The following is a 13,918-nucleotide window of genomic DNA, read 5'->3' as shown; positions in this document are numbered from 1 at the left end:
CAACCCGCTGTACTGTGGAATCTCTGTATATTTCACTCTTTACCTTTTTCTATGAAAAGGCTGTAGATTCCACTCCCCCGTTTCCCGCACCTGAACACCCCCACTGTCCCATCGCATCCCACCTCACCTCTCCACTCTTCCGATTGTTCCTGAACGACACAATCTTCAAAGCTCTGCCACTTGTCAACCTTAATACATCACAGCACTCTAACCTGAATCTTCATAGCAAACATAGTAAGTTACCCAGTTCATGTGGAGGAGCAGCTCACGCCCAGAAGCGTGTTTGCGTCCTCTGTCTCTGTTTTGAATTCTGAGCGCATTCTACGCGTACACTGCAAAAAAAAAAAAAAAAAGAAAAAAAAAAAGAAAATTCAAGCTTGTGTCGCAGCTTGTACTCTGATCCGACTGACAATAAGAAAGTCCATTTGAGACAAATAAGCATTCCGGAGGCAATGCATTTCACGCCGTATTTTCATGCTCTGACACCGAATCACAGTCGCATACCTGAAGCAGTTCCCAGCAGGCTTCCACAAAACTTTCCATAACGTGCTCATTTTTTGCTGCACTTCTTGCTTGCTACTGCAGACATTTCAGCTTCTCTCGGGTATTCTTGTATTTATGATGATGAATGTATTTTTTTTTTTTTTAATTTTGCGCTGAGTTGTTAGGAAAACTATTTGTACAGACCTCTGCAGCATCCCCCCTTTTCTGTGAGAAGATGTAGGTGTGTTGGTGTCTGTCTGTATGAAGATGCTTTATTTTTAGGGTGCATACAAATAAAATGAACATAAAATTTAAAAAAAAAGTCCTGTCACTGCGGGGGAAAATGACATGTGGTTCCAAATCAGTTCATTTTCCCAAATATTAATGTCATTACAGTGGACAAGCTTTGACCTTTTTCTATTGAAAATGGGCAGTGACGCATCTAATTGGCCCTTTTTCCGCTGAAACTCTAGCTCGTCTTTTAACGCTCAGTAAGTTTAAAATCTACCTCGACATGACATTTTTTTCAGTGTGCCTCACGCACTGAGACCCCCTCCCCTCCCCACTCCCCACTTCGCATTGCCTCGGGTTTTCGTGATTGGTTCACCTTTCATGTCCGTCAAAGCTGTGTGGGCGGGACTCAAACAATCCACTCGTGTTCCCTGGATTGTGCGCCACAGCAGACCAAGACCGGGGCAGACAGTAGTACAGCAACGGCAACATTTACTCTGACCGGAGGACGACTGCTCTCAGTCCCTGAGGTTTACTGCTGTTGTGCAGAGTCCCTTAAACTGAGCCCGCAGCATACTGCTTGTGCATCCCTGAAACATTTTCAGAACACTGGTTTTGAAGAACATTTCAAAAGCACCACAGCCTACGAGGTCGTGAAGTCGATTGTGTTAACCCCCTTTTTTCCTCCAAGAGACGCACAAAAGACGCACTCCCAAGTCCACCTGGATAGCTGACGAAGCCGTCCGGTCCTGTTCGAGGTCCAGTGGGGACAGAAGGAGAGGAGAAGTTAGCGCGCGGAAGGCAAGAGCAAGAAAGAGAGGAAGACAGGATGAATCTCAAGACTCATCTGATTTTCACCCTCTACACTATTTATGGGATTCTTCTGAAAGGTGAGCCTGGGACGAGTGTGTGTTTGTGTTGTGTGCGCATGTTGCAGGCCAGCAGCAGGGCAGGGTGAAGTGGCAGAATACGCGGGTCCCGGCAGAAAGATGCGGAGCTCACTCTCTCACTGTCTCTCTCTCTCTCACACACACACGCACACCCCCCCCACACACAGGATTCCTTATTCTCGTGTACGTGTGTGCGTGTGTGTCTGTCTGCGCGCACGTGCGTATGCAGACGCTCGTTATGTGAGGCAGCTAGCGGAGAGGCAGAGAGCTTGTCCTGTAACATTCGGGATCACTCTTGGACGTAAATGTTCAGGAATGAGAGGGGAATCCTATTTTCATATTTGTGTGCTCAGTGCACGACCTCCACCGCACAGGATGGTGCCGCTCCTGCGTCTGCGATCCCGTGTTGTGCTCCTTGCGTGAGTGTCAATAAAAAAAAAGGAGAGCGCTAGGAAGACACACCTCACCATGAAGTAACCAACCCCACGGTTGTTTTTGACTTGCAGCACTTGGATGAGTCACGGAGACACTGGCACCGTTTTACGCATCGGACTGTTTGATGCTGCTGTTTAATGCAGCGCTAGAAGCTTTCAGACATGCGGGACATCTTTGATTCCAGCTTATTTGTATTGTTTTAGCATTTTGACCTCTTGTTTCTCACGCACAGGTGTGGTGTCTGTGACTAGTGCGCACAGTCAGCTCCGCATTAGGTTTTAAAGAATCCCATTGCCATTAACGTCAGATGAGTTGTAAGAGCAGGCCTGGTCACCCCAGGTTTATTCTCTTAAATAAAGTTTATTTTCGGGTACATCATACTGATATGCAGATAACACTGAGGTCGATCTTTCTGTGAGAATAAGCCTGTACGACTTCTGTGCTCACCTGAGAGTTAACAACATGAGAACTGATTTGGCGAGGAGTGATCCCGGTTAAATGTGAATATTTTTCTGATCTGGAGATTATATGTGATGATTACACGATAAACAGCTCCCAGCAGAGCTTGGTGGACTGAGGATCTGACCGTAAACACGCCAGTAAGGTGACATTGGGGGTCAAGGTCACAGTGAATTGCGCTGTGCCTGCTTGTGAGGTTCAGTGTGTTTCATGAGGCTGCATAGAGCTGGAAGAGGTAAACAAAACTGGAATAACATGAAATGGAATTAAAATGAAGCTTTTGCTGAACTTTTGAGGTTTCTTTTATGCCTCTCATCTCTAAGTGCCTTAAATAGACAGAAGTGTGCAAGTAACAACAGAGCAGAGGAGTTGGGCCAATTCACTTCATGGAAAAGAGAAAAAAATGAATCCTGGGGCTATCTAATGATCAGTAAATACAAGAATGATTTATTTATGCCACAAGTTGGAATTTGTGTTCCTACCATGCTCCTATTTTATGGATGCGTACCACACTCGTTACAGAAGCTTCTCCAGCTCAGTTTTTATCTGTGTGGGATAATTTTTCCTTCATAAGAGTTCCGCTTTTCAAAAAAAAATCTGATAAAAAGTCGCATGAGCACAACCCAGTGGTATTTTATGTGATAAGTACAGTGTAGAAAAAGATGTTAAGTCCTGGATGGCATCCAAGTAAATAAAATCATTTTTTTTTCCCAGTTATGTGAGAAGTTAAGGAGTGAGCACATCTTCTTGATTTTCTGGACTGGTATGTCCACGCCGTGTGCAACATTGACAGGAGGGTGATGGATTTGCTCCGAAACAGCTGTCAGTCTAACAGCAGGGCCACATATGCCACCTCGAGCTTCAGTTTTGTGATATAAAGTCCACTTCATCCCCCTTGAATCATTTGAAGATGTATTTAAAGCACTGGAAAACAAATTTATTAACATGAAAGCCCTGACTTCAACCGCTGTTTTCCACATGAGTAAATGTGAAATCCCAAATGAGAGATCATTTGTGCTTGATTCCCTTGATCATTTGTTGTCTCTTTGAAGTGTATGTGTGTGTGTGTGTGCGCATATGGGAGAGGGGGAGAGAGAGAAAGAGTGAGAACAGCTCTTCCTTAATAACCAGACATGATTAAGGCCATTCTTGACTTAATGAATTGGTATGTAATGAGGTATCTTACGGTATCTGGTGTATCTGACAGCTCGCATTGCAGCATGTATTGACGTTCTTTTCGCCTTTATTCTCCACAGGGCGGCACACTCATTATGTCTGTGTGTGTGTGTGTGTGTGTTTGTGCGCGTGCTTATGTGTTTGCATGTATTCTTGCTTAAGTGTGCCCTGTTTGGATAGCTTACATTTGAAAAGACCTAAGCGAGGGTATAACCATGCCGGTAACAGCAGCACTCATGTCAGGCTCATTTCGTGTGTTGTTCCCCACTACACACACACACACGCACACACACACACACACAAACACAGACCAGACTCTTTCGCTCTCTTCCTCTCTCCCTAACGGTGAAGAGGATAATGCTAGGCTGCTTGATTTGAACAGTCATCTCTCAGTGCAAGACCTATTATTGTATAGGTCCCACACAGCAGGCAGGTCAGCCTCCTCCTGAATGAAGTCTATCTAGCCGCAGCCATATCCGTGCGCTCTGTAAATGACAGCTGTTTCAGCCCCTCTGGCCCGCTGCCAGCTGGCATCAAGACATCCAGAGACATTGAATCTCTGTCACTGACTAGACCTGCGCGGTATATAGTGTGAACGTGAAGTGTTGTGATGGAGGTTGTTGTTTACCAACAGCCCGAGTTGTTAACATATTATCCAGTGTGTCTCATGTGCCCGTGCCGGAGCCAGAGAAAACAGCCTGTTATGCAAATGGGCCTCTTACGTAAGAGCTCAGGGCTGAGCGGCAGGCGAGGGGAGATAGTGGCAGAGAGCGACAGAGAAAGAGGGAGATGTTCTAGAAAAGAGGAGTTGATGTAAGAGTAATGTGGGAGGAGAGCCGTGCAGGAGGAATGTGCAATCCCCTCAGCTAAAGTGTGTGATATGTACGCTGGTTGTTGTTTGCTATTTGGATGCCTGTTTATCTCTGCAAAACTGTCTGTTTCCTGTCGCTCAGCCTGGTAGTCTGTCTGTTTTGAACTCTGATCTTTCTAGCCTAAATACAAACCCCCGCTGAGGGATGTGTTTATCCCTGCAGTGAGTCTAAGCCGCTGAAGGCTGACCCTCCATCCCTCTGTACTTCTGTCCATTCCTCCCTCGCTTCATCCTCCCATCCTGGTGTGGAGCTTTGTACCACAGCAGCGTGGGAAAGCTTCTGATAACAAGCGGCCTTGTGTGTGTGTTTGCAGAGCCACTGATTACATGGGAGAAACAAGATGTTCTGTCTTTCTTGCTCACTTGCACTTTCTCTCCTGCTTCTTTGTGTTTGTGAGCATGTTAATCTTCACCGCCACGCTTTGACGGGCAGAACATGTGAGGTGCTGTGTACCTTATGCCATGAAGCCTCAATGCTGAGAATTCTCAGTAGAGCAGCATTGGCATCACACAGACTAGGGCACACACATATACACACGGAGCTCCACTGTGGATTCATTGCTGCTCTGCCAAGGGATTTCCTATGATCAAAGCCAGCCTTTTGTTAGTCCAGGTGTTAATAAAGTTAAAACAGAAAGGAGGAGGAGGCTGAAGGGGACCTTGGTAGGATTCGGAGTTGCTCTTCATGGCAGTGCAAAAATGTGTCTCCCCAGACCTGCCACCTGTTCCCGCTCCTTGTCATATCAGTAAACTAGTGTGTTTAGGGTCAGTTTTTATTTGGAATGTACAGCTATGACGAGATACATACAGACGATTTTATGGTGTGTTTGCACATGGGCAAAAAATGAGACAGGAAGAGGCAGGAAGCCTGTTATTTTTGCATTTCATACATTGTAGTCACAGGTGGTAAAATGGAACCTATCCTGTGGAAATCTCCCAGGCTTTTATGAGGCTGCAGAATAGGATGCGCCCACACTGAATTCATAAAACACTTGTAATCTAATAATATAGGCCTATTTTCGTTTGTATTAAGAATGTCATGATCCTTAAAATTGACAGTTTGGTTTCACCATGGATTTTTAAGGTCAAGATTCAGTTTGATTTGTGATTTAAAGATTTTTTTTTTCCCAGTAAGAGTAAACCCTCTTCCCAAACAAATCAATAAAGGATCTCTGGCAATGATATCAGTTGTGTTCACTTCAGTTCTTCCCCCAAGACTAAAAGCTCTTCCCAAACAAGTCAATCAAGATGTCTGAAAAAGAAAATAAACCAAACATCTCACTTGCTGTCAGAGTTACCACAGGTACCAGTCAGCTGAGTGTCTGGAAGTGCAGCTGCAGGCTACAGGTAAGCTAGCGGTGTGGTCTTTAGAACATTGTTTCTCTTTTCTTTCTTTGGATGTGTGTCGGGTGTGAGTTAGTACGTCCAATGGAGAGAGAAAAAAAAATTACTGTGAGAGTGGCAGATCTTGCTTTAGTTGTTGAGCACTGAAATCAAAGCTCAATTCAATCACTTTTCGATTTAGATTCAAAATCGTGACCCCCATACTTTGTATATATGCAGTCCCAGAAAAGAAATGCTACATCTGAGCCCAGTGTTTAAATTAAAGCATGTCCACATTGCTGCCTCACCATGCACACACTGATATGAAGACTGTATGTCCTGAGAAAATGGCCTGACAGGGTGTGAACAGCTGACAAAACTTCATCCATACCTCATTGTGTAGAGACACACACACACACACACACACCCTGGGCATTAAAGCAGTCATTCAATACTCAGTTATACAGTATACTATAGGCCTTCACTGATGCTGGCAAGAATTGCCCGAAAATAGAATAAATACTCTCGAGTAATTGGCTTTGGACTGGCAATGACGCATCATCACGGATGGCTGTGTTAATCACTGCGCATTTCAAGCATACAAATCAAAAACATCTATAATTATGCTGTCAGGCTTAAATTCAAGAGCACGTCACATTTATAAGATAGTTTAATTCTAATAAATAGCATATTATTTTAGCCAAAGTGATATGTATTATCTAATAGAATCATATGTTGGTGATGCTGTGTGCTAATGGCTTCCTGGCTACAAATACAGAAAGTGTCAACCACATTTCTAATCCGCAAATAAACACATTTTTGTGGATAATCACAGCAGAATAAATGTAGATTTTTATTTCGGTATCAAGGCTGCGCTTCATATTCCTTAGGCAGAGTGTAATTTGAAGCCGGCCCAAAATGAGAGAAGGGAGAAATCAAATGCGGCCTCCCGTGGAGAACAGTGAAAATACGAGCCCACAGGTGGATTCGACTGCAGGAGCAACGGCAGCATACAGCCAGTTTGCACCCTAAATAGAACTCCCAGAAGGTGCATGCGAGCTGAGCTAACATATCAGCTGATGGGGCTTTTCTTCAAAGTGAACGTGTAGCTATTTATGTACTTTTATCATGTAAATGTGTAAATATTCATATGTGATACATATGAAAAAAATCCATAAATTGTCATTAGAGCACATCTTGTCAAATACTCAAAAGCAGACACATAAAGAATACAACTACAGTTAAAAAAAGGGGAGCTGGAGTTTGCATAAGATGTTAACTTTTTCAAGTGGTCAGTTTGCGCTGCACTATGAACCACCACACTGATTTTATATGATTCATCATTCTCATAGAAAAACTTCTTAGGATTAACATTTCGGTCAACTAAGGTACGTTTTGATTGGCAAGAGAACTTCTGCGATGTTTAGTTTATTTTGTTTGAGTCAGACTTTAATGATTAGATATAATCTGCCCATACAAATTAAACTCAAGAGCACATATATTGAGGAAGACACAGACTGTGTATTTAGGTGTGAGGGCGTCGGCCTGTTTGTATGGGTGCATGCATATGTGATGTCTGTATTAGCATTGAATTCCAAAGGATTAGCGAGTGGCTAATCTGAGGCTCCAGTCTTTGACAAGCCATGTGTCACTAATCTCACACACTCTGGAATAAAGAGACACAAACACAGTCACCTTTTTTGGATTAAAACTCTCCATGCAGAAGGTGTTGTAATCTTTCCCCTTTTGTCCTTTTCTCCTGAACCAAAGAAACTGAAGTAAAATGAGAAATGAAAGCAAATACAAGATCGTGCCATTATTTTCTGCCGCACCTCTTTCTTATACACACACATACAGTGTACACATGCTTGCAAATATGCAAACAAATGAAGTGAGACGATTTAATATGCACATTCAGTTGAACCAAATGTGCGCTACAAGTTCATGTATTGCGCCCCCCTCTTAACAACTCTTAGCCAAGATAATGTTCCTTTTATGTTATGTGCCCTTTCATCTGACAGCTCCTTTTCATACAATTCCCCAAGGGCCAGAGTCTGGAGAGTTGGTAGTACATGTTACAGTAATCATTTTCTTCAACAGAGATAAAGATATGGACAGCCGTGACTCTGCCTACTCCCTCAGCTCCCCTGCCCCAACTCTAATATTGTTCGGGGACTCTGTGTCCGATCTTGACAGAAATGAATTCAGTAAAAGCAAAGTAAGCCCGTATTGTGTACAGAAACACTCCTACACACAGAGCCATATTGTGTTTGTACACCAACAACATGCACTCTTGCGCAAATACACATGCATACAAAAACCCTGAGGTGTAAAGACACAGCAGTGACAAAACAGCAGACAAATGTTTTGTTTTCTGGGGCCACTTTTGCTGGACTTAACATGGGCTGAAGCTTAGAAGTTGTGTTTTTATGACCTAGATTCAGAGATAAATTTCTGTCTACATACACAGGCATATTTTTTTTTTTTAGTCAAATCAGGATTGACAGGACGAGTTACTTCACAGGCAATGTGTTGAAAAATGTTGGCGGTAAAGCAAAAACAGAATGAAGAAGGGAGAGAAAGACAGATGATTATCTCATTTGGGCTCAAATAGGAACATACCAAGAACTCTTCTCTTCTCTTGTTCAGAACAGGACATGAACCCATATCTATAGAAAAGCCCACCGGTTCTGCTATAATCACTGTTAATATTATTTTTAATCACTACTGCTTTTCCATAATGTAATCCCTAAACTGAAATCCCCCTTTGATGACAATGCTCATTTGGCTGTTACACATTTCTAATGGACACTCATGCTTGTTAATTTCTCATTGCTTGCTGCTTGTTTGAAATCAGCTTCAAAATGCTGCCACAGTAGCAATATGTGCATAAATGACTCGGTGTGTGTGCCACATTTTCATGTTATAGTCCTTTAATATTATGTAGAACATTTATTGAGTGCTTAATTGCTTAACTTGTAGTTATACAATAACAATATGGAGTTATGTCGTGATACTAATTGAAAAGCAGGATTTACTGCATCCACAAATACACATCTATGCACTTGTTTTAGCATTGCGCTCTCAAAGGAAGTCTAGAAGTAGCTAAAGCTAATTGAAATATAATTCCCCAAAGACACATGTTCATGTTAATTGACTTTCTGTGTGTGTGTGTGTGTGTGTGTGCACGCTCTTGAGTGTATATGCGTTTATGTTTTTGTATTCATATTATCGCCAGAAGTCACTTTCCAGTCCCTTGTCTAATCATCAGCTCGAGGGTCCCCCCACATCTTAATTCGGTGTTTGAAAGCTATTAGACGCACTTTGCATGAGTGCCATTTCTGTACACATCTAATGTGGTAAAATTATTCACTTAGAATCCTCCGATGTTTTAAACCGTTGTTTTAAACTCAATCTGAACTGGTCCTTCCATTGCAGTTGGTACACACACTAAATCAAAAATAGTTCTTACTGCTGTGTTGTTTCAGTTCTCATATTTCATGTGCAGAACAATAGGGCTTTAGACAGGAGCAAATGGAGGATCTTTGCAAGATGTGTGTGTGTGTGTTTCTATGTGAAACTAGAGATATATATAAAGGCTGCAATTAGCTGATTACTTTTGAGAACTAAAGGTGTGAAATTTCATCCAACTGAAAATGTTTCACACTCATATCCCTGTACAGACACACATTCACACGCACACATGAACATGGCATTAAGACATGTCCATGCCTTGTGCAAAACAGTAAAACTACTTCATGACTCTGCTCTATGATGTCCTTAAGTTGTGCTTAGTGTTATCTATATTTTTCTACCAGTATGGATCCTGTTTCTAATTCTCAAATCCTACATTAGTTCTAAGTTTGGAGTTTGACTGCTGTCCATGCAGAGATTGCTCCAGGCCTGTTGTAGAGGGGAGGGAAGATGGAGTCAAGTGAGACAATTTATAACAGTTAAAAACCAAATGAACTGAGACCCTTGGCTTGGGTGAGGGAGCGGCAGCACACATAATGTGCCTTAGGGATTTCTTCTCCACACTCATTGTGCTGTGCACAGTGTGTGTGTGTGTGTCCAAGCTAGCAAACACATAGCACTCAGAAACACACAGCCCCCTCTACCATCTGTCTCTGTTTGCCACATTGCAAATCCATTATATGCTACACAACATTATTCCCCCCATCCTAAGTGGCACACACCCCTGAGCTTACTTCCGCTATCCTACTCAGCGGAACAGTGACAATTTGCTACTGCATACACATCTTTGTTAAAGATGCTGTGGCATGTTTCCAGCTGGATTCTAATACATATTTTCATGCTCCATTTGCATTTTTTGTAAGTTGGTGTTTAGCACTGATGCTTTGAGATTTTACAAGCCCGTTTGCTTGTTCCTGCTGTTTCATATGGGAATTTACGCAATAAGATATTGTCAGCTGGTCCGTCCTTGTCCAACACTGGACTTTAATAATCCTCCCCCAGAATTATTAATTTTTCTGTTTTGGCAGACAGATTTAACACATGCACACACACGCACTGCATGAGTCTGGGCAAGGTTTGGATCAGTAGTTTTATAGCTAACTCATCTCCAGTTCTAATCAAAAAGCTTCCCCGGCCCCGAACCTCCTGCTGAGGAAACAAAGAAGTTATTATGTTTTTAAATGGTCTCCAATTACGGGTAATTTCACCGCCTATCTTAAAGCTATTTGCTTTTCTCTCACTTTGCTCCAGTTGGGCAGAACAAGCATTGTGCTTTGCAAAAACAATGAGTAGACAAGTCAGACATGCAGCAGATGCATTCTTTTGGCACACAGAATGGTCTGCCTGCCTTTCTGTGCACTCCCTCTCTGTCTGTCCTCATCTTTTATCATTAGAAATGGGGAAACACAGTTAACTCAATTCCTCCTTTATCTTCCTCATTAGTGGTTGTCTCACAGTGCACTCAATTACTCAGTCCATCACTCTCCTATACCCACAAGTCAAAAGCTTCCACTGGCAGAAGTGAGTCAAAATTCTTATGTAGTTAGAATCCAGTAAGACTCATTAGTGAGTAGTGCATTCATTTGCTTTACATAAACATTTTCAACGCATGATAGGGAGCTTCACAGCACTGCTTGTATGCTGTTTTAAAAATAGTGTAGTCCTATCAGATGCCCCTGGTCAGAACCTTACTGCTATGGACCTTTTTTATTTTAAAGCCTAATCTATGGCTAATGTGGAAAGTGAACTTAGCACAGCTCAGTTTGTTTTGATAGAATGGACCTCTGTCGTAACCCTGGCTGTATGTCCCGGTTTTTGCCAGCAGTCATTTATTTTTGGATTGTATTCCATTTCAATAATAACAGCTTTCTCCAACAGAGAATTTGTCAACATAACTGTTTTCAAAAATTGTTATTGCTCCTGGAAGCTTTCTTGTAACAGCTCATATCATCTGACCATTTAATATCCAAATAAGAGGAGTAAAAAAAAAAAAAAAAGACTGTCTTTGCAGCAACTGACCCACGCAATTCAAATTTTAAATTAGAAGTCAAAATCTTTGGAAGTTTTGGAAACAAGTTTTTTTTTCTTTTGTTATTGTTGCCATCATTAGGCAGTTGAATCATATTTATTTTATTGATTTAGGAGACACTTAGAGTGTTTTACAGTAATTCTATGTCATTCTCTTTTTTTGAAACTGTGCTATGCATATTTTTCTGTCTCTCTGCTTCTTTATCTCCCATTGCAAATTCACACTATGACCACAATCCCGGACTAGTTTTCCAACATGCTAATGCTGCTGTATGTGTATCCAGTTCAAATGGAGCAGCTAATGCTAATCTGTGCTAATCCTTTGAGGAGAACCCTCAGAGCAGCATTATCAAGCCACTCTGTAGTTGAGATGGATAGTGGAGGATAGGGTACAACTGAATGGTGGATGGAGATATCAACATTGTAAATAATTAATCATAACAGCTGACACACGCAAATCCTCACGCCCACATTTCACCTTCCAATACCCACTTAAGAATTACTTTATTGGCTGTATATATATTTTTGCATACACACACTGAATTGTTTTCTGCATTTGACCCATCCTTAGTTGAACACACATGCAACACCCAGCAAATTACATGCAGTGAAACACACAGAAGCAGTGGGCTGCATCAAGCGTCCAGGGAGCAAACTGGGGGTTAAGTGCCTTGCTCAGGGGCACATCAGACAGCTAATGGAGGGGGGGAATCACTGCACCACACCCAAATTTTTCCTGCCAGTCCGGTGAGGGAATTGAACCAGCGACCCTCCGATCACAAGCCACTTCTGCAACCTCTAGGCCATGGCTGACCCCATGGGTACTTCTCCAGGATACACACACATGCACGTACACACGCACACACACATATACAGAGAGAGAGAGCTGTAGACATGAGTTATTACCAAAGAGACAAGCCCAAAATCTCCCAGCATGGCAGTAATGATGAGACAGTGTTAACCACAGTCGCACTGAGCTGGTAAATGGTATCCTACTCTCCAGGACTAAGCACTGATCCTAAGCCCTTGTCGTAATGCACTGGTCACCCTAATCCTGACCTTATTAAAAGTGAGCCTCTAACCAAAAAGGAGCCAATATCTTACTGTAGTAGTTCCTCTGTACAGCTGGTCGCAGTCCATCCTGTGTGAGAAGAGGTGACCTTCACATGGCATAATCCTGTAACCACCTTTCACCCCCATAGGCCTTATGATCACAGTGCTGAGGTTGCCAAGGAGCTGAGTTACATTTTGAGTTTATGATGAATCTGCATTCAAGAAGAAAGAAAGCTAAGTTGAATTCTAAGTAAAAGTGCAGTGTGTGAACTTTGCAAAAATAAGATTTTCCATTGGATGTGGAACATTTCCATATTCATACTCAATCGGAGTGTTGCAGATACACTGCGGCAGTGTGAGTGTAGTGCTCTGTATGACTGGTATGATATATGTGTAATAATAAAGACATTTTCTTTCAGTAATAAATTTAAACCATGTGTTCATATCCACATGGTGGATATATAGTGATGAAAATGAATTTCCTATCTGAGATCTGTGATGAAAAGCTGTCATTTTGATATCATTTCCTGACATCAAGGCTTACAGTAAACTTGATGTCCTCTTGTGCAGCTCCACTTGTACATAAAGTAAAATGGAGTAAAAGATGATCATTGAATTGATTAATTGCAGTCTTACCCTGTTTTCTCATAAACACATGGTTCTTTCATCCTGTTAGACTGGTGGTATGTGCTTATTTCAGTGCTTATTTCTCCGATTTTTGGCTTCTTCATGTTGACAAGGAGATATGCCTAAATACTGACATTAGGGTCCATTACGTCTGTGCACAGTGATGCACAGTATGGTGCCGTTTGAAACAGAAATATCATTATATTAAGAAAAATGCAAGAAACACAAGAGACTACTGCTGAATGTACTTGTAAGCAGACATTTATTTGATAATTGCTATCAAATGAAACCTTTTAAAGTGTGATGCTATACTGAACAAAAATATCTCTTGAACTGCTTGCAGTGCTTTCATCCTCTTCCAGCTTGATTAGAAAACTTAATAGCATAATCCCTGAGGTCTCAGCAGTTCTCCCAGTATACACTGGGTACTTGTCATTCACGGCGACCACCTTTGATAGAAGAGATAACAGGAAAGAAAAAGGTTGGAGGAAAAGTGAACAAGCAGACAAAGACAGCAGAAGATGAACTGAGCAAAGGTGATGTGTTGTTGTAGTTTATGTTGTGCCTGTGGCTTAGTTGGGACCCTGAGTGACATGTTACTGGCCACTGCTGTGTCAGTGCTCTCTTAAAGCCTGGCTGTGATAAGATGAGATGAGACAGGGATGAGGGTAACAGCTCTGTGTGTGTGTGTCATAAATGGGTTGAGGATGAGAGAGGGATGTGGGGGGGTAACATCGTGTATGGGGGCACATCTGCTCCTCTTCTACATACAGACAGGAATATGGATCAGAGACAGATTAACCCTGGAAAATGAAACAAAAAAAGCTATGAAAGAGGGGAAAAAACAACAGAACCATAAAAAGAATAG

At 42.1% G+C, this 13,918-nt stretch overlaps 1 protein-coding gene across 3 annotated transcripts in view; it reads left to right on the top strand.

Moving 5' to 3' along the window:
* Positions 1-1,137: 1,137 nt before the first annotated feature.
* Positions 1,138-13,918, top strand: part of cadm2a (cell adhesion molecule 2a) — a 187,828-nt gene continuing 175,047 nt past the window's right edge. For 2 of the 3 annotated variants that reach the window (XM_046409764.1, XM_046409763.1), the window contains exon 1: positions 1,140-1,604. In XM_046409764.1, the coding sequence (XP_046265720.1) occupies positions 1,544-1,604 (61 nt within the window). In that variant the 5' untranslated portion in view covers positions 1,140-1,543. Of the gene's footprint in view, positions 1,605-13,918 lie in introns of all 3 variants that reach the window. The other variant, XM_046409765.1, reaches the window with a different exon arrangement.

This window comes from Scatophagus argus, chromosome 14, assembly GCF_020382885.2.
Source record: "Scatophagus argus isolate fScaArg1 chromosome 14, fScaArg1.pri, whole genome shotgun sequence".
Taxonomy (NCBI): domain Eukaryota; kingdom Metazoa; phylum Chordata; class Actinopteri; family Scatophagidae; genus Scatophagus; species Scatophagus argus.
Note: the sequence above shows the minus strand (reverse complement) of the source record. Positions and strands in the feature narration are given on the sequence as shown.